Source organism: Aplidium turbinatum, chromosome 14 (assembly GCF_918807975.1).
Source record: "Aplidium turbinatum chromosome 14, kaAplTurb1.1, whole genome shotgun sequence".
NCBI lineage: Eukaryota > Metazoa > Chordata > Ascidiacea > Aplousobranchia > Polyclinidae > Aplidium > Aplidium turbinatum.
Window position 1 is genome coordinate 18,848,567 of NC_137485.1, and position 23,247 is coordinate 18,871,813.

The 23,247-nt window shown below is 38.3% G+C and overlaps 1 protein-coding gene across 1 annotated transcript in view; it reads right to left on the reverse strand.

The window, feature by feature from the left end:
* Positions 1–23,247, reverse strand: part of LOC145783124 (DNA polymerase theta-like) — a 36,014-nt gene that overhangs the window by 7,966 nt on the left and 4,801 nt on the right. Inside the window, exons 2-24 of the mRNA XM_082594905.1 lie at positions 21,958–22,090; positions 20,332–20,510; positions 19,581–19,662; positions 19,172–19,312; positions 18,447–18,543; positions 17,929–18,065; positions 17,135–17,271; positions 16,483–16,572; positions 15,855–15,977; positions 15,431–15,579; positions 15,009–15,098; positions 14,388–14,533; positions 11,469–11,607; positions 10,929–11,131; positions 10,369–10,493; positions 9,864–9,979; positions 9,274–9,401; positions 5,167–5,312; positions 3,613–4,676; positions 3,049–3,168; positions 2,403–2,513; positions 980–1,174; positions 477–585 (exon numbers count right to left, since the gene is read on the reverse strand). Coding sequence (XP_082451031.1) covers positions 477–585; positions 980–1,174; positions 2,403–2,513; positions 3,049–3,168; positions 3,613–4,676; positions 5,167–5,312; positions 9,274–9,401; positions 9,864–9,979; positions 10,369–10,493; positions 10,929–11,131; positions 11,469–11,607; positions 14,388–14,533; positions 15,009–15,098; positions 15,431–15,579; positions 15,855–15,977; positions 16,483–16,572; positions 17,135–17,271; positions 17,929–18,065; positions 18,447–18,543; positions 19,172–19,312; positions 19,581–19,662; positions 20,332–20,510; positions 21,958–22,090 — 3,960 coding nt within the window. The remainder of the gene's footprint in view (positions 1–476; positions 586–979; positions 1,175–2,402; positions 2,514–3,048; positions 3,169–3,612; positions 4,677–5,166; positions 5,313–9,273; positions 9,402–9,863; positions 9,980–10,368; positions 10,494–10,928; positions 11,132–11,468; positions 11,608–14,387; positions 14,534–15,008; positions 15,099–15,430; positions 15,580–15,854; positions 15,978–16,482; positions 16,573–17,134; positions 17,272–17,928; positions 18,066–18,446; positions 18,544–19,171; positions 19,313–19,580; positions 19,663–20,331; positions 20,511–21,957; positions 22,091–23,247) is intronic.

A 23,247-nucleotide genomic window follows, 5' to 3' on the forward strand; every position in this document is an offset into this window, starting at 1 on the left:
TTGACAAATCGGGGATACACTGGAGTTCTACTTTGCTTAAAAAAACATATCTGCCTGAAGAGGTTCAAATTGGACGGACATGTCGGACAATGTCGCAAAAATAAGGGTTCATCACGACTGTAACGCCCTTAACAATTCAGCATAGCTTATTAAACACTGATGCACAATATAAAAAAACTGGAGCATTCAGGTTTCAAATTGAAGCGGGCCAATAAAAGAAATCATAATAATAAAGTGGCATTTGGATTTTTTTAAATTTGCGCTTTTTAATGTAAACCTTCCTTTCCAAAATAAAATCGATTCAATGTGTGTCTGGTAAAAGTGAGCGAAATGTGCCAAATTTGCTATATCCAGTCTGTATTACTGTTTACGAAAACGCATTTCAAGCAGAATGCTCTAGAAATGCTAAAATCTAGAGACGCATTTCATGACATCCGTCGTAGCATTACTAAATTCATGCGTTTGATAAATTCTACCTTTCAAAGATGAAAATATCTCAGGAGAATATGTCTTCACAGACTCCATAATGTCATTGGTGCATTTGACCTCTGATGGATCCAGCATCCACATGGCTAAGCTCGAATCCTACAGTTAGCAGGTTTGGAACAATTATAAAAGAGTAACAAAAACAGCGGCGCTGACAATTTCCTTAAAGACGTTATTTGTTCTTACTTAAAAAGCTATTTTCCAGCATGGTTTCGTTCAAACCTCTGATGTAGTAAACAAATTGAAATGAACCAAATGTTCAATTGCTGTCACTTTGTGAAAATCACATTAAGATCATTAATAACTGATCACTACTGCACCAATCGCCGCGTTTAGAACATGTTTGTAAAAGAAAAGTATAACCGAGATAAAAAAAAATTATCCATTACTCCGAACCGCACATAGATTCCTCTAGTTTGCTGTATATAGGTGCGTATGACGCGAAACCAATCATACAATCGCATTCAAGCAAAAAGTCTAAGCTAGGTCTCACCTGCCAAGAGTTCGCATTTATGTAAATAGAAAAATATTGCAGAAGAAATTTGATCTGGCGTTTCAAATGAAACGATGTGACAATAAAGCTGTCGTCCATTTCCTTGAAAAAATCCTTCACTAGCTTCTCACAAGTCACTTCCTGGGATCTCTTCCTGGAGGATGCGACGTTGGATTCTTTAAGAGGAGTTGTGTTCTGAAATGAAAAAGTAAAAATAAACTTGTAACTAAGACATGCCAGAGGTGCAAACCGCTAGAGACTGATCTTATGAGTGGGGATACGCTGATTTACAAGCTTATCTTTTTCAACAGATTGATCATGTTTGATCACTGATCAGCTGTGATCTCCCTTATGAACTGCCTCCATTTTGTTCGGTCTTTTGTATTTATTAGTGCTTCCGGCATGCTTTCTTATTCCAGTAATTTGCTTGATTTTGTCAAAATATTTCATTTTTTGTCGTTCTTTTGTTCGTTTGCCTTGCACCATCCCAGTCAACATTGAATTTTCCAACGAGTTCTTGTTATGTGTCCGAAATATCTCAATTTTCTGAGGTTAATGTTGTTAATCAGACTCCATTTATCGTTTATTTGTTGGGAAACAAATTCATTTGTTTTTCTTTCCATCCAGCTGATGCGTAATAGTGCGATACAAGCTTGTAATACGTTGATTTACCATAATGAGTTAAGTGTTGCTTTACAATCAATGAAACACTTCGTAACTTGTCGTACTTTTATATATGACTTCACCTGACCTTGGTTACATCTTAATAAGTTTCATAAGATTCCTTCTATCTTGCTATGTGTCCGAAATATCTCAATTTTCTGAGGTTAATGTTGTTAATCAGACTCCATTTATCGTTTATTTGTTGGGAAACAAATTCATTTGTTTTTCTTTCCATCCAGCTGATGCGTAATAGTGCGATACAAGCTTGTAATACGTTGATTTACCATAATGAGTTAAGTGTTGCTTTACAATCAATGAAACACTTCGTAACTTGTCGTACTTTTATATATGACTTCACCTGACCTTGGTTACATCTTAATAAGTTTCATAAGATTCCTTCTATCTAAACATCATGATGCGTTCTGCTGGTGCAAATTAAGCTCAACTATCACAAGATGTATAAAGTGACAATCTGCTTTTATTCCGAAGTTTCGACTTCTTCAGGGAGCTAGACCATCTATTCTTTCTATCTATCAGCGTGCTGGTGTAGCGCATATTACAATATCAATAAATTTCCATTTTAAAATGAAAGTGCATCATTCACAGTGTGAGTCTGCCATTGAAATTTCTGTTATTGCACAATCTACGCCTGGACTATCTCATAAAAACGATATTAATGAAAGCCGTGGATTAGGCAAACCTAAAATTAGATTTTAACTAACCCACAGACACAACAAGAGTTCGATGGCATAGACGTTACCTTCAAGCAAATGTAATATACTGACGTTCTTCCCCAGTATACTGCAACGCCATTCAGAGGAAGATTAGACGCGGAGGAATGTCTTGCATCATCAATAAGCATGTCGTTAGCCTGCAAAACGAAATAAAATGTTAAGTTTGATTCATTTGAAGAGCACTACACTCTGAAGAAAACAATTGTAAGACATTTTCTGCAACAATTGTAAGACATTTTCTATTTTTATAATTCTGTACATATTTTCTATATGTATTTTGTATATATTTTCTGTACATTTGCCGTTCTGTACATGTTTGCGTAAGCAGCAAAAAATAAAAAATTGAATAAAAATTGAATTCTTAACCACAGAAGTGGTGAAATCACTTGTTATTTCTTAAAAGTTGGAGTTAGCCGGCACCTTCAAAGTTAATTTAGTTTCTCCTTCAATGAAGATTTGCAGACGAATTTAGATCTTTGTAGCAAACGATCTAACATGACAAACAGAGAAATCGGAGAGCATCAGTTGACTTAACAGCTGTAGTCGAACGTATTCCCTACTTCTAACCGTGGATCGTTCATGAACAATAAACAAACTGTAGAATTTGTTGCGGATAGTCTCGTTGAAAATGGCTTTAATCTGTTTTTCTCCTGTCACTGCAAACCTACGTACCTTTGTAAGTTGATGTTTGAAACAAAACGAAAAAGAAAATTTCTTTTGCTTAGCCCATTCTTTGAGGAACCTTCTCAGTGCATCGGAGGCGGGATTTATTGTGATCATTTTGAAAGCTTCCTGAACATAACGTTTGTGAAATGGTTCTCAAATGAAAACGTTTGGAAATACCGTAACATTTGCATTAAAGATTCATTGCATTGCTGTCAAACGACTTTCAAATCATCACAAACTGAAGCAGACGATTGTTGTTGACCGTTGACCACAGATCGAGAGTTAGCTCAAATTCAAATTGAATAAAAAAAGTATGCCAGCATTAGCTGAAGCCGAAATCTACAGATACTAATGGAGTCTCATGCACAACGCCAATACAACATTACGAAGACTGTGTCGTAATCCTAGTTGTAGCTGAACCAATTTTATAGAAAAATGAGCCTACAATCCTCCGCAAGGGCAGTGAGTTCAGACACAAAGTTGTTTTCCGAAAAGACACGTTTCACAATGGCACAGCTACGTGCCAATGCCCAGCCAACAAAACAGAAAAGCAGTGATCAAACTACACACCTGTTTATCTGAGGACTTTCCAAAAGTGGAAAAAGGCAAACTCTGATCCAAATCCGAAGAACGACAGCTGGAGGAAGATAATCTCGAAACATTATTTTTGAGCAATGGTGAGGAGCGATTGGATTCAAGTGAAAAATTACCAAATTTACCGTATTTGGAAAACGGTGGTGATGGCGGTCTACCATCACACACTTTATCATTTATTGGACCATTAAAGGCGGATTCAGAGCTCCAATTCACAACGGACACGTTGGTAGACGCTGCAGATAGCGAAGTCTTTTTTTTACTGTTACAAGACGCTGCGGAATCAAACATGTCGTCGGAGAAGTTGTTCCGGCTGCTGAACAATTCATTCATCCAACTTTCGTTTCCTGTGATGCTTGAAGAACGCGTCTTGTCGTGACCCCTCTTCAACGAAGGAGAGCTGGCGCTGTTTAAACTTGCTCGGTTAAATGAAAAAGAACCGGATGTATTTTCAGGTAGGCGAGATATCGGAGTGCTGGATGATATTTTGTTGGGCTCTATGTCAGGGTTGCCAAGTGACAAACGATTGCCTGATGTGTAACTATCGATTGTGGTGGACAGGGAGCTTCGTTCAGACGGTCTTTGACGGCGAGGCTTTTTTTCGGAGGCAATTGCCTTCTGAGAGGATATGATGGAAAACTCATCTTCTAAGACGGCAGCCATCTGGGATTCTGTAATGGAAGAGCAAGCATTTATTAAGTCTTCTTTGGGATTGAGCGTCTTGTATCTCTCAGCATCCTGGTTGCAACACAACGATACGTCTTCAGAGTTGATTTCTTCCACCTTCTCATGGTCAGATATGTCTTTTGTTGAAAATCCGTTACTTTCAGTTGTTAAACAGCTATTTTCTTGGGGGGTATTTGGCTTAACAGACAGTATATCTTCTTCAGCATCCTTGTTTGACTTCAACGGAGAAACCTTTGATGCAGCGATGGAATCAGGATTACTTTTTTCTGGCGAAAGATCATGTGAAGAGGTCCGATCACCACAAGAGATGATTCTGTCATCCACTTTACTTTGTTTCGGTGGTTCTTTGATATCTAAAGACCAGGCAATAAAGTTATATTTGCGTTGACATGACGTGTTTTGACATAAATTAATGTAGAAATAACGCTTGTTTATGTAATGACTGAAAATTTCAAAGAGATTATTCAAAACAAGACAACACCTCAATCATGCAGAAACCAATCGGCAGGAAATAGCCCATTCTTCATACATTTCAGACGTTTTGTTTATGATGTACTGTATATTGGACAAATCAAGCGTAGCAATTATGGCATTTCAAGCAGTCCGGAATGTACAGGAGATATAATCAGTAGGTACAATGATTTTTAGAATACATTGCACTGAAAGTTGTACAAACTGAGGGGCAAATAATGCAGAAATTTGTTAAAACATTTCAAACTCGCGCAACAGGGTGTAGAAACGTTCAATTTTTAAAATGCACCACTTCGCATTGATCAAACATCTTACAACTTTGGATCAATCTAAAAAAGCGATGGGTTTCAAAACCGACAGAATCACACTAACCTGCAATGAGTCGTGCTTCTTCTACTATGGCCAGAGCAGCTTCTCCTACAGTGATGGTGGCTTTCCCGCCAGGAAAGCGAATCCCATTCCAATCGTGACATCCTTCAACCATTTCTAATTCACCGTCGTTTTTCTTGACGCGTTTGCTGTAAAAAGTGAATGCGCTTCACAAATTAGCAGCATAACACTGGTGAAGTTTTATTGGCACTTAAAAGTATACGTATATCACACAAACTATCTCGAAATATTTTTGTTTCAGACAGTCCTAAAACAATTAATAAAACAATTAACTAATGACAATTTATCGAACCCGACAGTCTATCTACCACAAAAAAATTTCTACTAAAAACGAATTTACTAAACAATCTAGCAACGTTTTAAATGCGCAATGAAATATAAAACTCAGCCTTGGCAGGAAATCTTTTGAGATGGGGTTGATAGTGCATTAATACTTTACAGCTGTCTTTATTTTTCTGAATTTTAGCAAGCAAATTACAGTAATTTCAGACCTTTTTTAAAATTCAAAAATATTTCTATAAATCCACTCAGCCACCACGTCTTTGAAACATTGCATGCAAAAAAATGACGACTGCAGCTGTGATGATTTGTAGTTATGACACTGTGACAAATTAAACTGGAGTTTTGAACCCCAAAGGCAGGACCGGGTATCATGAAATCGCCTAACAAAGGGAGAAGGTCGCTTTGACGCAAGCATAGTGACGTTTGGGCGTGATGACATTTGAGTAGTATCATTGTGACGCAGTGAAGCAAACAGGTTTCCTTCTAATTCCTTCTCAACAGAATAGCCTTCGCCTACTAACTGCCTAGACAAGACAAGTCTCCAGGGCGTCATACTCTGTGTATTGTTGGTAGGACGCCCTGGAGACTTTCTTGTCGAGGCAAAATCTTTCTGGTTTATACGAACGACTATCAGGATAAGCTGTTCATAAAGAGACGAATTGCTCCAGTAGATTAAAACATGGTCTTGTTTTGAATTGTCCCTTTCTCATTGTAGAAGTACAAGAAGACAATTACATAGCATGAATCATAACGAAACTTTCAACAATACGTCGTTGTAGTAGTAGTCCAGTTTTAATCCGGTGATGTCCCCGCTACCGAGGGTGGCCGATTCACCTCCAAGTGCCCCAATCGCCTTCACACCCTGCCTCCACATCGATCTGTCTAACGCGTCCTCTCTTGTCAAGCCCACCTTGCCTCTTTCCTCCTCCTTACCCTTTCCACGTTTTCTTGGGTCTTACTTGTTTTCTACGACCCTCCACTCGCAACTCCAGCGCTCTTCTCAAAACATGCCCGTACCACCTCACCCCATTCGCCTTCGCCAACTTATCAACATTTTCATTCAACCCAAGAAGTTCATAAGTTCTTCAGTATTGTTTATGTCCATCAGTTTCACACCACACATTGCTCTCACCATCGCTCTCTCGGTTCTTCTTAAAATCGCCAACTCGCTTTCCCGTAAGCGCCATGTCTCACTTCCATACAGCATTGCAGATCTCACGCAACTAGTATACATTCTTCCTCTCATCTCATTTTCAACGGAAATCTTCTACCACATAACAACTCTCGACGCTCTCTGAATTTCACACAAATAAACAATCTTCGTCTTTTTTTATGTTAACACGCATACCTTTACATTGAAGCGACTTCATTTACTTCTCAAATTTCTCTCTCATATTTTCCAATTGTATTACTCAACAAAACGAAATCATCAGCGTACAGCATCTCCATCAATGAATCTTCTCTTACAAATTCGGTAATTACACCAATCACACTAGCAAAGATTAGAGGAGAGGACAGAACCCTGGTGTACACAAAACTTCACCGAAGACAGGACATTTGGTCGACAAGCATAGGCGCCGGGTTTTGAAAATTGCCGGGGGGGCAAACTTTCTAGCCGACCGATTGCTTACATTCAAAATGCTGATGATTGTTTGTTAGCATTGATGTTTGTTTGCGTCTATCTGCCATTGTATATCGCCAAGCTTTATAATGTAGTCTCAGGCCTCGAAATTCACGGCGGACATGTCCGCCGTCACAGCATGTGATGTCCGCGGGAAGTACCATCTAGATCGGTCATATTTGTCCGCCGAGAAATAACACAGGAACTAGCGATACAAATCGTCATTGCATAGCACGAACAATTGTTGCAATAATATATTTTCCAGCGCATTCTAGCGCGCATCTAGAAAATGAGAATACTGTATCCCTTAGCTTCCATTCAAGGAGGAAAACTTTCGATTTTTACGTTGCTTCAACGATTGATGACATTGAATCAGCGTAACAAAGGTGAATTATTCGCTAAGAATCTATAGGAGTACAGTTACTTCTACACTAATCACGCAAAATTTAGTTCAAGTTTTACGTCACAATGTCTGGCTTTGATCTCCGAGTAATAATGATACGGCAAGGTTGGTTACTAAGTTAGATTATACGAGCAGGCTATTACAGCAAGATGCAACACAATTTGTTTAGTTTTGGTATTACAGTAAGAAAGAAAAGACCCAAGGAAAATTCTCTTTCGTTCACACGACACGCAAAAATAAACTTAAAGAAAAAGCCTGCGAAACTTTGCACAGCAGAAAATAGTAGCGTTGGTGTAGAAATTTTCCGACTCTTGCCCAGAGTATTGTGACGCAATAAGTCACACGACCTCGTTCGGGGGAAGTTAATCAGTTATGTGACGTATTGACTAGCTGCACGGCGCTTTGACTCTTCAAGCGCAAGTCGTTGGTCTGATGAAAGCCTTTCAGAGTGACTTTACTGATTTTTTAAAAAGCCTTCTAAAACCGTATGATAGTTATACAGTAGTTCTGAATTGGCGAAGAATTATTATCAAGATAAAGTGATTAAGCATGACGATCGACGGCTAAAACTGGTGTGTCCGCCGTGAGACTTGATTTGTCCGCCGAGATAGCTGCTCAGACCGGACACGTTTGTCCGCCGTCAACAAAAACGAATTTCGAGGCCTGTAGGCTACTTCGAATTATATGCTAGTCACTTTGAACTTTAGCTCTTAATACGGGTAGATACTAAACTGAGCAAACTGCACCTCGTTATTGACACTCCCAAGAAAAATCAAAGCAGAAGAAATCAAGAAAAACGTTTTTCAATCATTGTTACAATGCTTCAACGGCACCATGCTGGCGTTTATCAGCTACCGTACTTCTGTTTCTTTTGTTATCTTAGGAGCAGCGCTCTTGTTGCAACAAGTAGATCTTTTAATTGAGTCGATCCGCAATGAATGTCAAACTAAGTTAACTAACGCAAATTTGAACTTACAAACATTTGCTTTAAGATTTTTTTTAAATAATTTGTGGGGGGGGCAGCCACCCCGAGCTAAATTCACGGGGAGCTAAATCCACCCCTCCGCCCCCCCGGAGTCGGCGCCTATGTCGACAAGACATTTGGTCGACAGGACATTTGGTCGACAGGACATTTGGTCGACAGAACATTTGAGTTAGGGTTAGGGTTAAAGTTAGGTTAACTAACCCTAACCCTAAAATGAATCGTTCTGTCGACTAAATGTCCAGTCGACCAAATGTCCTGTCGACCTAACGTCCTGTCGACCAAATGTCTGTCGACCAAATGTCCTGTCGACCAAATGTCTGTCGACCTAACGTCCTGTCAACCAAATGTCTGTCGACCAAATGTCCTGTCGACCAAATGTCTGTCGACCTAACGTCCTGTCGACCAAATGACCGGGTACCCATTTCCGCAGTGACTTCAGATAGTCCAAGAGCCTTCCCTGACTTTATTTTCCTCATTGCTTGCGTCACCGCCTCTCGAGTTAGTCTCTTTAATGGACCTGCTACCACGTCGGCTTCCACATTTTGATACCAATCGTTTTCTTCATTCACTATCACTTCCATAATATGTTCTTTTCAAATTCTTCCACGATCTTTCTTACAGAAACCAAGTTTTCCAACCCTTCCTTTAATACATCGTCCACCATCCACGTCTTTCCCATCCGGCTTCTGAACCATCCTAAACTTATATACTTCGTTTGGATCGTTTTCGTTGCTTTATATCAATAACATTCGCTTAGCAACACTTCAAGTTCACACCAACTTGCAATAGAAAACTTACCTGCAAAATTTATTGGAGTTCCTCAAAATCAACTCCACATGATTAGGGTCGGCTTTGGCAACCATCTCGCAGGACATCAAACCAGCATTGTACAAAGCTCTCGCCCGTTCATTTGTTAGAAATGAAATCTAACAAATTCCCGGATGTAAAATCCAGTTTGCACCGGTTTAGTCCATTATCAAAACATATAAAATTCGAAACAAAAAATCAAAAAGTAGACCTTGTAACGTGCTTGCACATCGAATAAACCCAGGTCCTAAGGAAACAACCCTACACTAGCCTACATGTCACAATCAATATGATTAGCCCAAGGCGGCATGCCATGTTGTATGTCCTTAAACTTGCATTATTTTAAATTGTGTAATTTACTGGCTGTTACAATCGATCACTTGCCCCAAAGAAATCTTTTAGCCCAAGCATTGCGCAAACTCTGTGGCTCATCTCAGTTCTAGAAAATCTGACACGTAGCATTTTTAGAAACTTTGCTGAGTTGGCCAAGCTGTGTGATCCTATCACCTCACAGCAAGCTTACAAGCTACAGATACACCTACAACAACATTGACAAAGCCAATTATATCAAGTTGTCATACCTGCGTCAAGTCCAATAGTTCCCTCTGGACGCCAAATATCAAGCGATTTTGGAATTCTTTCAACAGAACCTCCAAACTCCACCATCCCAGTTGCTGGCAAAAAGCTGTGACCATTCCTGGTGTAACAAAGTATATAAAGTCACATGGCTAATCAGTGACGTTGGTGGAAAAAATTGTAAAGTTATGGTCTGATTTCCATTCTATTACTTGTACTATCCATTATCCAAGCGTTAAAAATAATGATAAAATCGTTATATTCTTTTCAGAACGGTAAGATTTCAATTGACTATAAAAAGCAGCGGGGGCATGAATTAGTGGCGCGAACGGATGGGCCTAGTCTCTACACGTCTATCGCTGTTAATGTTTGCTGCAATCGGCTGCTGAGAAGCAAAGGATCAGTGACGTTGATTGTTTAGGTATTCCATCTAAAATGATTTAACAAGCTCTGTACACAACACATCTTTGACTCCAGATTTGATCAATAAATCAAAACTCATCATCAAACCAGCAAAAGTAGCAGCGGATTGCTGGAGGGATTGTATCACTCCCCTGTTCCCATCAAACTTCCGGCAGATTGTAGAAAGAGGAACTTCCTGGATCAAGTCGTGGAGAATCAAGGAGGCGTAAAACCTAAATTTTTCAAGAAATTGAAAACTAGAGTTGTTCATCGTTTAAAGAGCCTAGAAAGTCTAATCGGATTTTTATAATTTACAGGTTCACATATTAATGTTATTTACACATTGAAAATTCAAATGTCTTAAGGAAAGGAAGTGAACGAAAAAGAAGTGCATTAGAAATGTAAGAGAAAGGCACAAAACAGGGTTCGACGATTACGTTGTTTTACACCAAATTCGCAGTTAAATGTTTATTTATGGAGAAAATGCCATACCCTAATCTTAAACACTAAAGTATAAACAAAATAAACATCGCAATTTTCAAAATAACTCGCCCTGGCAAAAAAAAATTTGAAATTTTTTTACTGTAGCTAATCACAAGAATAACATAACTTCATAAATGTAGGCTAACGTTAATAACACTAACGAACAAACGATAAAGAAATCCCACCTGGTGTGTATGTTGACTTGCCGTTGACGTGTGTCAGACAAACGACCGGACAACTTCACACTGCCGGTTGCGGCCATGGTGAGGAAGCGGTCCTCAACCCCCACCAAGACCCCTACTCTGTGATGGGCAGGAGGAAGCCCCTCAAATAGAGACAGGTAATTGAACCAGTTGATGGCTCCGTTAAACGAGAATATTGGAGTGATCTAGAAGACATTTCGAAATATTATGATGGGTTGAATATTTGCTTTTCACACTAGAAAACGAAACGGCGTTACCGCTTCCAACTAGTGACGTTAAAATATTTACCATACGAGAAATTTGCAACTCAAAAGTTAACAGGTTTTATTTTGTTACTACTTTTTTCTCCAATGTACGATCAGCAAGGAAATAAAAAATTGCCACCAGTATCGGATTTAAAGCTTTCTGGGCAGGACATTTTTTACTTCAAATGGCGTAGTTGCAAAAACTATGACACCAATCTCTTTAAAATCTCAAGATTAACAGAAACATTTTCAAATATTGGAATTGTTCATTGCTAACCTGATAAACCAGATGCAATTCGGTGTCTAGAGCAAACGCCTGTGACGCGGATTGTAGATCTGCTAAGACCCTGAGAGCTTCAGAGGTTGGAAGAGAAGACATCAAAGCTGCTCGACCTAACTTGGTCGCTGAGATGACGCTGAACACGCTTGACTGGTTATAATGACGTCACTACGTTGACGTTAAAACTACAGATCACTAATTTTCTAACTTCAGGAAACGTTCAGGCTTTTGCGGCAATCAGGTACGTGGCTTGTGGGTAGAAAAAAACTAGATTATGAATTATAAAATTCTAAAAGTTGAAAGTAATTATCAAAAACGAATGTTTTCTGAAAGTTGGTTTATCAATCAAAAACCCCATGTAATGAATCGTAATGATGGCATATCTTTTTCTACTATTTATAAAAAACTACTGTAAGTAGTTGTCTAATCAGGCCTCGAAATTCGTTTTTGTTGACGGCGGACAAACGTGTCCGGTCTGAGCAGCTATCTCGGCGGACAAATTAAGTCTTACGGCGGACACACCAGTTTTAACGTCGATCGTCATACTTAATCCCTTTATCTTGATAAGTCTTCGCCATTTGAGAGCCATAGCTACGGTTTAGGCTTTTTAAAATTTCAACGAAGTCACTCTGAAAGGCTTTCATCAGACCAACGACGTGCGCTTGACGCCGTGTAGCTACTAAATATGATGATGATGATGATAATATGATGATTGTTAAAAATTTAAATTCTATGGACTTTTTGTGTCTGATGCAAATAAATAATAAAAAAATAATCCGCCGCATAACTAATTAACTTCCACCGAACGAGGTCGTGTGGCTTCTTACGTCACAATGCTCTGGGCACGAGTCGGAAAACTTCTACACTAACGCGTAACGCTACTATTTTCTGATGTGCAAAGTTTCACTAGGCTTTTTTCTTTAGGTTTAGTTTTGCGTGTCATGTGAGCGAAAGTGACGAAAAGAATAAACAAAACATTAGAAAAAGCACAATTATTTTTTCCCCTCTCCGTGATGCGGTCGCCTCTCCAAAATAGTATCAGTATTCCACGAGACCACGGCAAGCTCGGAGTTATAATCAGCGCAGTCAAGGCCATTCAAACATATGCGCATGATTAGAGCTTCAATAACATCGATCTTCAAAGACGTGCGCCAATCTTCACGAGATCACTGCTTGTCGTTAGGATACGTGATACCGAGATCTATTCCGTGTCTTTTCTCCAGACCGGCTAGTTGAGGGAAAAGCGTAAATGCGAGCTCTTCTTTAGCGATAAAATATGCGATTTCAAACAACCTCTTAATTTTGATTTTTTTTGTCACTCATATTGTCGATGGCCTTGATGGCCGGAAATTGATGGCTTGGGGTAAACGATGTGTTGTGATCTTTGACAGAGCTAATCCTTACATTCGTTGTTCCTTTAATATATATGCGTCTATCACCACTAAAATTCCTAGTAGTAGGTTCATCGCCCTCATTCTCACTTTCAGAAATTTCCCTGGGCCTCTTCTTTCTTACTGTAATACCAAAACTTAAGTTTTGCGGCATCTTGCTGTAGTAGCCTATACTCTTATAATCTAACTTTGTAACCAACCTTGCATTATCAATATTACTCGGATATCAAAGCCAGACATTGTGACATAAGACTTGAACTAAGTTGCGCGTGATTAGTGTAGAAGTACCGGTACTCCCATCAATTCTTAGCTAAGAATTCACCTCTGTTACGCTGATTCAATGTCATCAATCGTTGAAGCAACGTAAAATTCGAAAGTTTTTCTACTTGAATGGAAGGTAAGAGATACAGTATTAACTTTTTCTAGATGCGCGCTTGGAATGCGATAATTTCTCATTCCCAGCGCAAATTATATTCTTGCAACAGTTGTTCGTGCTATGCAATGACGATTTGTATCGCCAGTTTCTGCGGTATTTCTCGGCGGACAAATATGACCGATCTAGAGGGTACCTCCCGCGGACATCACATGCTGTGACGGCGGACATGTCCGCCGTGTCCGCCGTGAATTTCGAGGCCTGCTAATGTATTTAAATTGGTTTCATGCTGATTGAAAACTGTGCAGTGTTGCATAATATACAATTTGATTCTTCATGACTCATACGGTTCACTTTCTCCCCGCTCTGCCGTTATTTAAGATTTTTGTTGATTGATAACACTTAAACTCTTCTTTCTAGTTTTTTAAATGCGCGATAATTTTTGTTTGGAAGTTGAATTTCATTTTACATGTTTGGTTGGTTTACACAGGGATTCTTCAACTTTTTTTAACGCGGACCCCTTAAAAAAAATTGGTTTGCGTGGATCCCCTTTGTGGCCTAGTCCGAGAAACTTTTTTGATCAGCATGAATTGGACATAACGCAATAAAATTAAATTGAAGTGGTAACAAAATTAATGTTTTATTCAATTTAAGAAATAGCGAATGCAGATTGTTCTTCTATATCTTTGATTTAATTTCATTAATGTGAAGAATGCTGCTGTTTGTCTTCAACAAGACCATGAAATTGTGGCTTCGTGTTTGATAGGGCTGATAGGACAGTTGTTTGAACTTACTCTTTTTTCTTTTGAAAAATTTATTTTATTTTTGAAATTATACACTAAGATTTCCATTGGGCCTTCATGGACCCCCTAAAACTAGTCCGCGTACCCCTTGGGGGTCCACGGATCCCAGTTTAAGAACCCCTGGTACAGCAACATGGTCCTGTGTTTTGCCGCGCGAGACAGATGGTCACTACCTGATCTAGCCCCCTAAAAAAGTCAGTCGTGTCTGATTGACGAAACGACGGAATAAAAGCAGATTATCACCTTATACATCTTGTGATAGTTCAGCTTAGTTTGCACCAGAAGAACGTATATCATGTTATTTAAGAAAATAGTTTAATTGATGATGTTAATTAAATTGGCAACAAACCTGGTATTGACGTCATCTTCTTGTTCTTTCTTTTGTAAATAAATAAATTCGTGTTCTTCTAACCAAGCTATACACCCTCTGATCACCCTGTCATTTGCGTGTGTTGATACGGCGGTGGATCTCCTTCGCTTGCTTTGAGAATTGCTCTGAAGTGACACACCGTCAGTTACGGTATTGCCTAAATCAGTGTTGCATTACATTATAACTTGGGCTCGCTAAAAAATGAAATAAAATTTTATCCAGAACTTTGCAGGTAATTGAACCTATACCGTACATAACTTTGTGGAAATGGACTTCCCTGCAACATGCTGGACAAAATCTGAACATCAAAAGTTCACACCACAACGAATCCTTAGTTCAAAATGAAATAAAAAATATACAAAAAATAAAACCAATATTGTTTTATTCAAACTAAAAATGGTCCCAGTAATATATTTTTTACAGTAAGGTCTACTGCGCATCCTGTTACATCAGCCAAGACCATGACAGAAATGAGGTTTTGGAAGAAATGGCTCATATCTACAAAATGGCAATTATTTTACAATCAACCATTGAAATGAAAAATTCATCATATGATGAATGCACATTGAACAACCAATACCACTATTCCTGAGAACTTACTTGCTCTGTGCTCAGCTGGCAAAAAAATAAGGAGCATTTGATGTACGACTGAACATCTTTGTAGACGCAAGCAATCCCGTTGACTATGATCTGTTTACAGACAAACGTTGTTTACTTTATTGTTTACTTTATTGTTTACTTTATTTAAAACGTTGTTTAGTTAGATAGCTGAAAACGAAATAAACAAATACAAGAAAGGAGCACTACAAACTTTATCTTTGCACTTGCTTTAATGACAAATGCCGCTTCTCTTTTGGTTAACTTTAATTTCTTGCGGCCTGGAGCCGTAAGTGTATTCTTCCAACACCTTAGACTAGACTTAGAGCATACGTGCTAACCAGGCGAGCGCTCTGAGGCAGGCTGATATGTAAAACACGACCTTCCTCATGCCACTGATTGCATGTAAGGCATGTGACATTTACCTCTAAAATAGCTCTTTTCATTGCAGCCGATATTTCAGAGTTGGAATCAGATAACGACATCAGGCAGCTTCCTACAGGTGGAAGATTACTGGCTACCAGTTTCTTGGCTTTGTTCTTTTCGCTGGGTTTGCAAATCAAGATGCTCTCTCCTTGACATCAATAGAATCGATTATTTGTGAGAAAAACTTTAAATGCTGTTTGATTTCTCATGGAAAATACAACATTTTCAACTACACGATTTCTAACAGCAAATTGAACGAAAGTAGCATAATAAATAAAAAAAATCCCGGCTGTTATATTTACATCTGCGCTTATGTAGATGTAGATTGTAGTTATGTACTAAAGCAGTTTTACTTGTATAAGCTATAGTTTACTTAACTCGATTAAAAGTAATACATAAATTTATTAAACACTTTGTAGCAACCTATATCGTCAAATCCTTTTCTTCCAGCTCTTCCAGCCATTTGATGATACGTCCTTACGTCCAGAATGCTCCGATGGAAGATCGGGGTTCGGATTATTACTCTTCGTGCTGGTAGATTGACACCTTGGAAATTAAATAGGTTTTATGGTAGAAGCGTATAGTTTCAACACAACTTGTGTGTAAGATCACGTCATTTGGTACAATCCTCCTACAACCTAGGACACTCATCATCACACGTTCAGTGGAGTCCGACACTCTTACTCCATGAACTAGTTCTCTTTCGATCACACAACCTACACGTTTAAGATTGCTTAAAAGGTAATTTTAATTGTAAACGTTACATGTTTTAAAGCTACTTGTTCAATTTTTGTATTTCAGTTTACTGAGATGAGAAAGCCATTTTTAAAGTTACAAAAGCTTTAATGGCAGTAAATGCTGAACCACCCTGCTTTTCTTATTCAAAAACTACATATAGAATTTTGAGCGTACAAGTTCAATAGACGCATGCACGTGCCATACAGCATGGTTTGTATGATAAAATAAGCACTGAATATTTTCCGAATGATTCTATCGTAAAGCATAGAAGGATGGCTTTCTAAATTGACACCAACTCAAAAACAGGTCATACCTGAAGAAAGCGTGGAAGTGGCGACGAGAACTCGTACTACGCCGTTACGAAACCCGTCCTCGATGATATCCCTTTCCTCGCATGTTAATCCTGCAAACACTTCATTGAGCAGCCGAAGTTTAGGTAAGAAAACTCTTGAACAAGCCAATTATTGTTCGAACATAGCCTTTACTGTTCGTTCATAGTGCTTTTTTGAAACCAATTGCAATTCATCCATAATTCAGCAGATTTATTTGAGTTCTAGCTGGACTCACATAGCTTGCATAATGACATCCCAGGATATGAGACTATTTTTATCAAAGCTATATCAATTACTTCAACAACAAATGAAAATTTCAGACAGCGCCAGTAACGATTGCGTTTGCGTCAACGCCTAAAAGCTTCCAGTTTTGTTGAACTGTTACAGTTGGGCTTCAGATGAGGCTTTTTCAATCCGAAAATACATGTTTTAATAATCGATTTTATACAGTGAATCGTACAGTACATTTTGCACTTGTCACAAGGATTTGATTAAAAAAGGAAATAGCCGTAATAACCGTAACGACGTTCGCCCTGAAAGTTGAAAAATGGCTGATATGGTTCATACCTTCAGTCCTTCATAGGCGAAATGATTGGGCACAACCTAACCGGAAATAGTAAGTTCGCAACATACCAGCATGGTGAAATGCCACTCCATATTGTACAGTTTTCTTCAGGACGTCGTCCAGGCCTGCTGGTGATCTTCGGAGTTGTTCGATAACTTGTTGTAGTTTACAGGAGTTCAACGCAATAAGTGTTTTAGAAGATTGACTGCAAAAATATAGAATTACAAAAGTTCAAACCAATCAAAGTTGTGGCGTCAGAATCGGTGTCGAAAAATGAAGCATTTTTTTATCAGACGCCACAATCCTGAAAGAAATATGTGAAACGACTTACCAAAAATGATCGCAATACGAGTGACCATTAGCCATAACAGAATTTGATATTCTGACTTGCATTGATGATGCCTTCCAGAGTCTACAACTCTACATACCTCAACCACCATAAACATAACGTTAAGTTAAAACAAAAACTGAAAAAGTTGAAGGTACCTCAAACTACTTCCAAACTATTCCGTTTAACATGACAAAGTCATTAAGAAAAAAATACATCAGCAAAAAACAGCTGATGTGGGATGGTACAGCGGATAAGGCGTTGGCTTTCCAATTATGCAAACCTGGTTCGACTCCAGGCGGCTTAAGCTGGTGGTTGAAAACACCGCTCACCTTTACCTAGGGTGTAATAAATTGGGTTGGCATAATTGCCGAGGGAAAGGAACTGACCACCCTACTCTCCTTAGTACCGAAGGCTTAGTACAATGAGAACTTTATTCTATCCCCGACACTTAGAATCAAGTATCGGACCATCTTTAACTAAAAAACGGCGCGTTTCAAGTAAGGATTGAAAAATCTCTTGCTGATTAATTACCTGCTCAACAAATGAAAATGATAGGATATAGATTGAGCCAATTTCTCACACCAGCTCTTGGTTGGGCAGAAAATCAGCACAGAATGACCAGTACAAAGAGTTTCAATGCAACAAGCCGTTACACCATCGTCATCACCCTAAATAAAAAAATAAAAAAACTTTTTATGCACAAGCCAAATATCATTCATTTGTAACAAACTAATAAGAGATATGTTGTGAAATTTTATGTTGCTTCAGGTTGACGTCGCGCCCTGCTTCGAGCTGATTAGCCGGCGTGGCGTTTAATGCTTGCTTTCTTATTTGTGTTATACTGTTATTGTTGTTGCTTTCTTGCTGAACGTGCAGCTAGATGGTTGTGGACTGTTTTACTTAGTTATTCAGTTATCTTATGTTAGGTGCTTGTGATGGGCAGAATTTAATTTGTATTTGTTTATATTTTGTTTAGTTGATCAAAGCCTTTATTTTAAGGTGAAACAATATGTTCATTTTTTATCTGATGTTCATTACAAGATACGTACTGAAAGATTCTCGACAGGCACACAACTTCTTATTTTGTTGAATTCGCCATCATAAATTTCTGTTCCAACCTTCACGGTATTTAGCAGTGGTACAGGCCTGGGTTCCGTAAAACAAAAAACAATCTAGTGTCAACAATAAATGCAGTTAATATACTATTTACGTCACAGATATAATATACATTGCATTCATTCAGTTTATCGGTCATTTATCAAGTAGATGTTTAACACCTTGTCCTAGGTACAGATTGAGGAAAGCCTGAAAAGATTATATCGTGGCATGTGGAGATTATTTGGTGATACTTTTGGTTATGTGCATTTCAACAAAAAGGTTGTAACTTATAAGTTTTTTTTTTTGTTTTTTTTTTCAATATCTGCGTATTAATTTAGCAGCTTCACGTTGGTATATAGCTCATTAATTTGAGCTAGCTCATTGAGTGGAATGAGTGCACAATATGTGGATGTAATCTGTTCGCCCCATACATTACCAATGTGCCAAATCTCTGTTTTGTAGAAATAGTGGTTTGCTGAAGTATGCTTAACACGTGGAACCAGTGATTCTCAACCGTGGCTTCCAGAGCCAGAAGCCACTTTCAACCATATTTTAAACCTCAAAATCATATGCAAACCTCCAAGTCCAAAAACATGTTTAAGACCATCGTGTGTACAAATAAAGGTAATAAACTGCATGCAATGCATGATATTGCGAACATAAATTACATGTTTACCTAAAATCGGTCTGGTAAAGTTCTGCCCCAAGCCAAGTCGAAAGCAGGTCAAGATTTGGAATGGTCGCGCTCATTCCCACAATTTGGACGTTGAATTCGTTTTGCTGTATGCTAGACGACCTTTGTGTTTCACACATAAACCTAAAACACGAAAAATGTAGATTTCTTATATTTATTATACAGTAAACGTACTCAAACATTTCAATAAGCGAATGAAGATTGCAAGCTGATGGGTCAAACCTGATAGAAAAGATACCAAAGACGGGGTATGGAAACCATTCGTTATTGCAGCTGTAGTTTCTTTATTCTACTTTCAAGCTACTAAGGCACACACTTTCTGTAGTGAAGTTTATCGAATTTTTGTTTCAGAATCAAAATCTTTTCAGTGATGCGTTGAAAAACAGCATACCTGATCTTTGTTAGCAGCAATTCGATAAGATATCCCCTGTGGTCATCTCCAACCATATGTATCTCATCAACCACCAACATACCTAGTAACAAAATGTAAATCTCTCAATATCAGGTTTCTTACATTCATTGCAATCAGCAAACTACATGGTATGACATATACTAACACTTTGTTTGTGTTAAAAAGTAGCCTATTAACTGTTAAATGGAGAAAGATTCTATGCAGGTTTACTTTAAACTACCCTTGTAAATGATCAGTTGATCACTTGATAAGTCCTTTATGTTATTCAATTTTTTCTCGTGTATGCATATTAAGGATCACAAAACCTTATAACAATTTTGCTTCACCAATACTATAATCCTGTGATGGATATAAGTAGCAGGATTTACTGCATACCTAAAGTTATCCCTGGCGAGGCTACGTTGATTGCTCGTCACAATGCAAAAAAGTTGAAAATCAATGATCTAATCAAAAAATAAAGAGCCTAAAATGTAAACACTAAACTTATGTTTGGCAAACGCTTTAAAAACTGAAATGTTTTCTTCTTCAATGATATTGAATAATACAGATAGCAGTGAACAATGAGTACGAGAACACTTTAGTTTTCGAATCGTTTGCTGAACATGAGTTTAGTATCTACATTTTGGGAACTATGTTTTTCATTAGGTGAATTCTACTGTACAATTTAACAAGTTAAAACATGTTAACTTGATAAGTATAGAAGTTTATCATAAAAACAAATAGTATATACCAAGTTGGTGAATTTGTTGGTCATCAATCAGTCGATTGATCAAGCTATTTGCTTTTTCTATGGTGCACACAGCAATATCAATGGATGAAAATCCACCAGATGGTGACATTCCACTCATATAACCATCCACACGGAGGCCAGAAACTTCAAATATGCGTTTCATTGCAAACATTTTCTCTCTGCAAGTTTCGATTGGTTTTATTAGTTAGACTGATTGAGAAATATAGATCAAGAGATTACCATAGTAAGACAAAACTAACATAAACAGGTGTAGGGCAGGATTCAAGCAAGTAATCACTTAATTACTTACTTGAAAACTTTTACTTGTTACTTATTTAGGTAATTCTCAATTACTTGAAATTTTAAAGTACCGTAGGCCTACAGTAATTTAAAATGCTAAAAAATAAAAGTAAATCTTTATAAATTGTCCCTTGCACTTTTTGTGTCTTCTGTCACTTTTGGGTAGTTCTTGACTCAAGGGAAGGCTTAAGGAAATTGAGCCAGTAATTGAGCACACCAAGGAGAACTTGATATTAATTTGAAGGGTCTAAAACTCTAAATGAACAAAAAGCCAGAGTTCCTTGTGATTTGGTAGAGAGCCTTGACATTATTCAAATAAGAGTACAAGCCCTTTGTCAAAGAGATGTTACAATTTTGACAAGTGAGAAGGTGTTTGAATACATCCTCAAGAAAGTCACGAAAGAGAAAGGGACCATATCGATACAACTGCTCGCCCAAGTAACAGATAGGATCAAAGGAACGAGAATCTGTAGGCTTCCTATGCACTTGGATGCTCCAGATCAATATTATCAGATAATGGATTATTTTTTCTTGATTAATCCCAAGACAAATTATGTGGTCAAGACTGCTGAAGATATATGCATCAGATTTTGTCCTAAGGGGAACAGTGGAGCTTATGAAAGTGACCATGTCAACGAGGAACACCCAGAGAAAAAATCCAACGCAGAAATACTAAATGAAGTTCTGTCTGGAACCTACAAATTCTATTTGTCTTGGTTCACATGAAAACAGGAGATTGCTTTTTACGAAGCTCTCGAAAAGTCTCCCAAAGCCCTTGAAGATCTAAAATCCAGCCTTACTTCTTTCCCATCTACATTTGAGACTTCAAAAGCTTCAGTGTGGCTGGACTATTTGTCTCCAAACTCAGGGGTTCTCTTAGTGATACTGTAGTGTGTTTGATTCTTTGTGATTTCTAAAAAGTCACTTTTTTTAATCTTTACTTAATTACTTAAGTAAATACAAACCCCTTACTTGAATCCAGCCCTTAAATGGAGTGAATCACACACATTGAGATTTGCAATTTGTCTGCAATATTTTTGCATTTCAGCTACAAATGGAAACTCCAAGCTAGGTTACTAAACATAGTGATCACATACATGGGTCAGTGGTTTAAAGTCACCAGTTTACTAATAAAATATACTGTGTTGTTGCAACCACCATGAACCTAGTACAATATACTTTTCTCAGAATAGAACGTAAATGGTAAAACTAATGTCAGGAATGCGCCTGAACGTCATGAACCCATACCTTGGATTGACCTTTGTCGATATTTGCTGATTAAGTAAGCTACCCTTACCTACGTCATATAATTTCACAACATCTTACCTTGCCAATGAAACAAATGGCAAAATGACAATGGCCTTTTTTCTTGTCTTCAGTAGACGTTTGACAAGAAGAATCTCAGCAACCAAAGATTTTCCTGCACTTGTGGGAGCAGAATACACAATATTTTTTCCATCTGCATTAAAAGCTTTAATGTAAGCAAGCAGCGGGTTTTAGCAGTAATATGATTGCGAAATGGTTCTATTAAAAACCAAACAACAACTGACATTTATATAATTAAAATAAGTTGAAATACAACATGAGCATCAATATCAACTAATTTTGATTATACAAGCCATGAATTAATCCTCATGCTGAGGATGTGGCCTGTCCGTCGAGGGCGAAGTTTTCCTCTCCACACCTCGCTCACAGTCTGTTGGGTTGGCAGAGTTCATGTACAGAGCTAAAAGGTCACCCTTAACAAGTTATTTCCAAGAAAGTTTTGGTCTACCTTGACCCCGCTCCGCTGCACTGTTGACACATCTGGACTGAGACAATAGACATCCAGCTAGTGCTGCGCTCAATGTGTCTAAGCCATTTCATTCTTCCCAATTGTAAGACTTCACCAACGTCCCTTATTGTCTGGAAAAAAAGAGTTTCAAACCGGATCTTGTCTTCAGGGTTGACCAGACAGGTCCATCTTACCATCGGTTTACGTTGTAGGCGCTTGCTAGCATTGCCCATGTTCCGAAGCCATAGACCATGACACTTCTCACGTATCAGGCAGGTGAAGCAAACATGCAAACATTTTCCATTGGTGTCTGGATGAAACACTGCAGGTTTTTTGGGCAGCTTCAGTAACTCCTTTCATTAAAGTTTTCGACAATTTCTCTCAGTGTTTTCCTGAACTCCTTCAATCTTGGAAGCAAAAAGTTCATAAAACTCAGCATTTGTGTCTGGGTCAGTAAGTTTCCAGAGTTTTATGCAGGGCTTGAACTGTCGCTTGTGTTTGTGAGGAACTTGAACTGTCATATCAGACACAATGAGTTTGTGCTGAGATGCGCATTTTTCACCTAGGACGACTTTTACATTTGTGACATGCTTTCTGAACTTGTGCCGATATAGGACGTAGTCGATTTGTGTCAAAACTTCTCCAGATTGGTAAGTGACCAGATGCCTGTTATCTTCCTTGAATACGAAGTCCCCTGACCCCTATCACCAAGTCGTTTGCTACAGCAAATTTTATTCCTCTTTCACCTTCAGCATTGCGTTGGCCAATGACGTGCCATACCTGAACTTCCATGTATCTGCATTCTGCATAGATTGCTTTCTATGTGGCCGTTCCAGTCACCA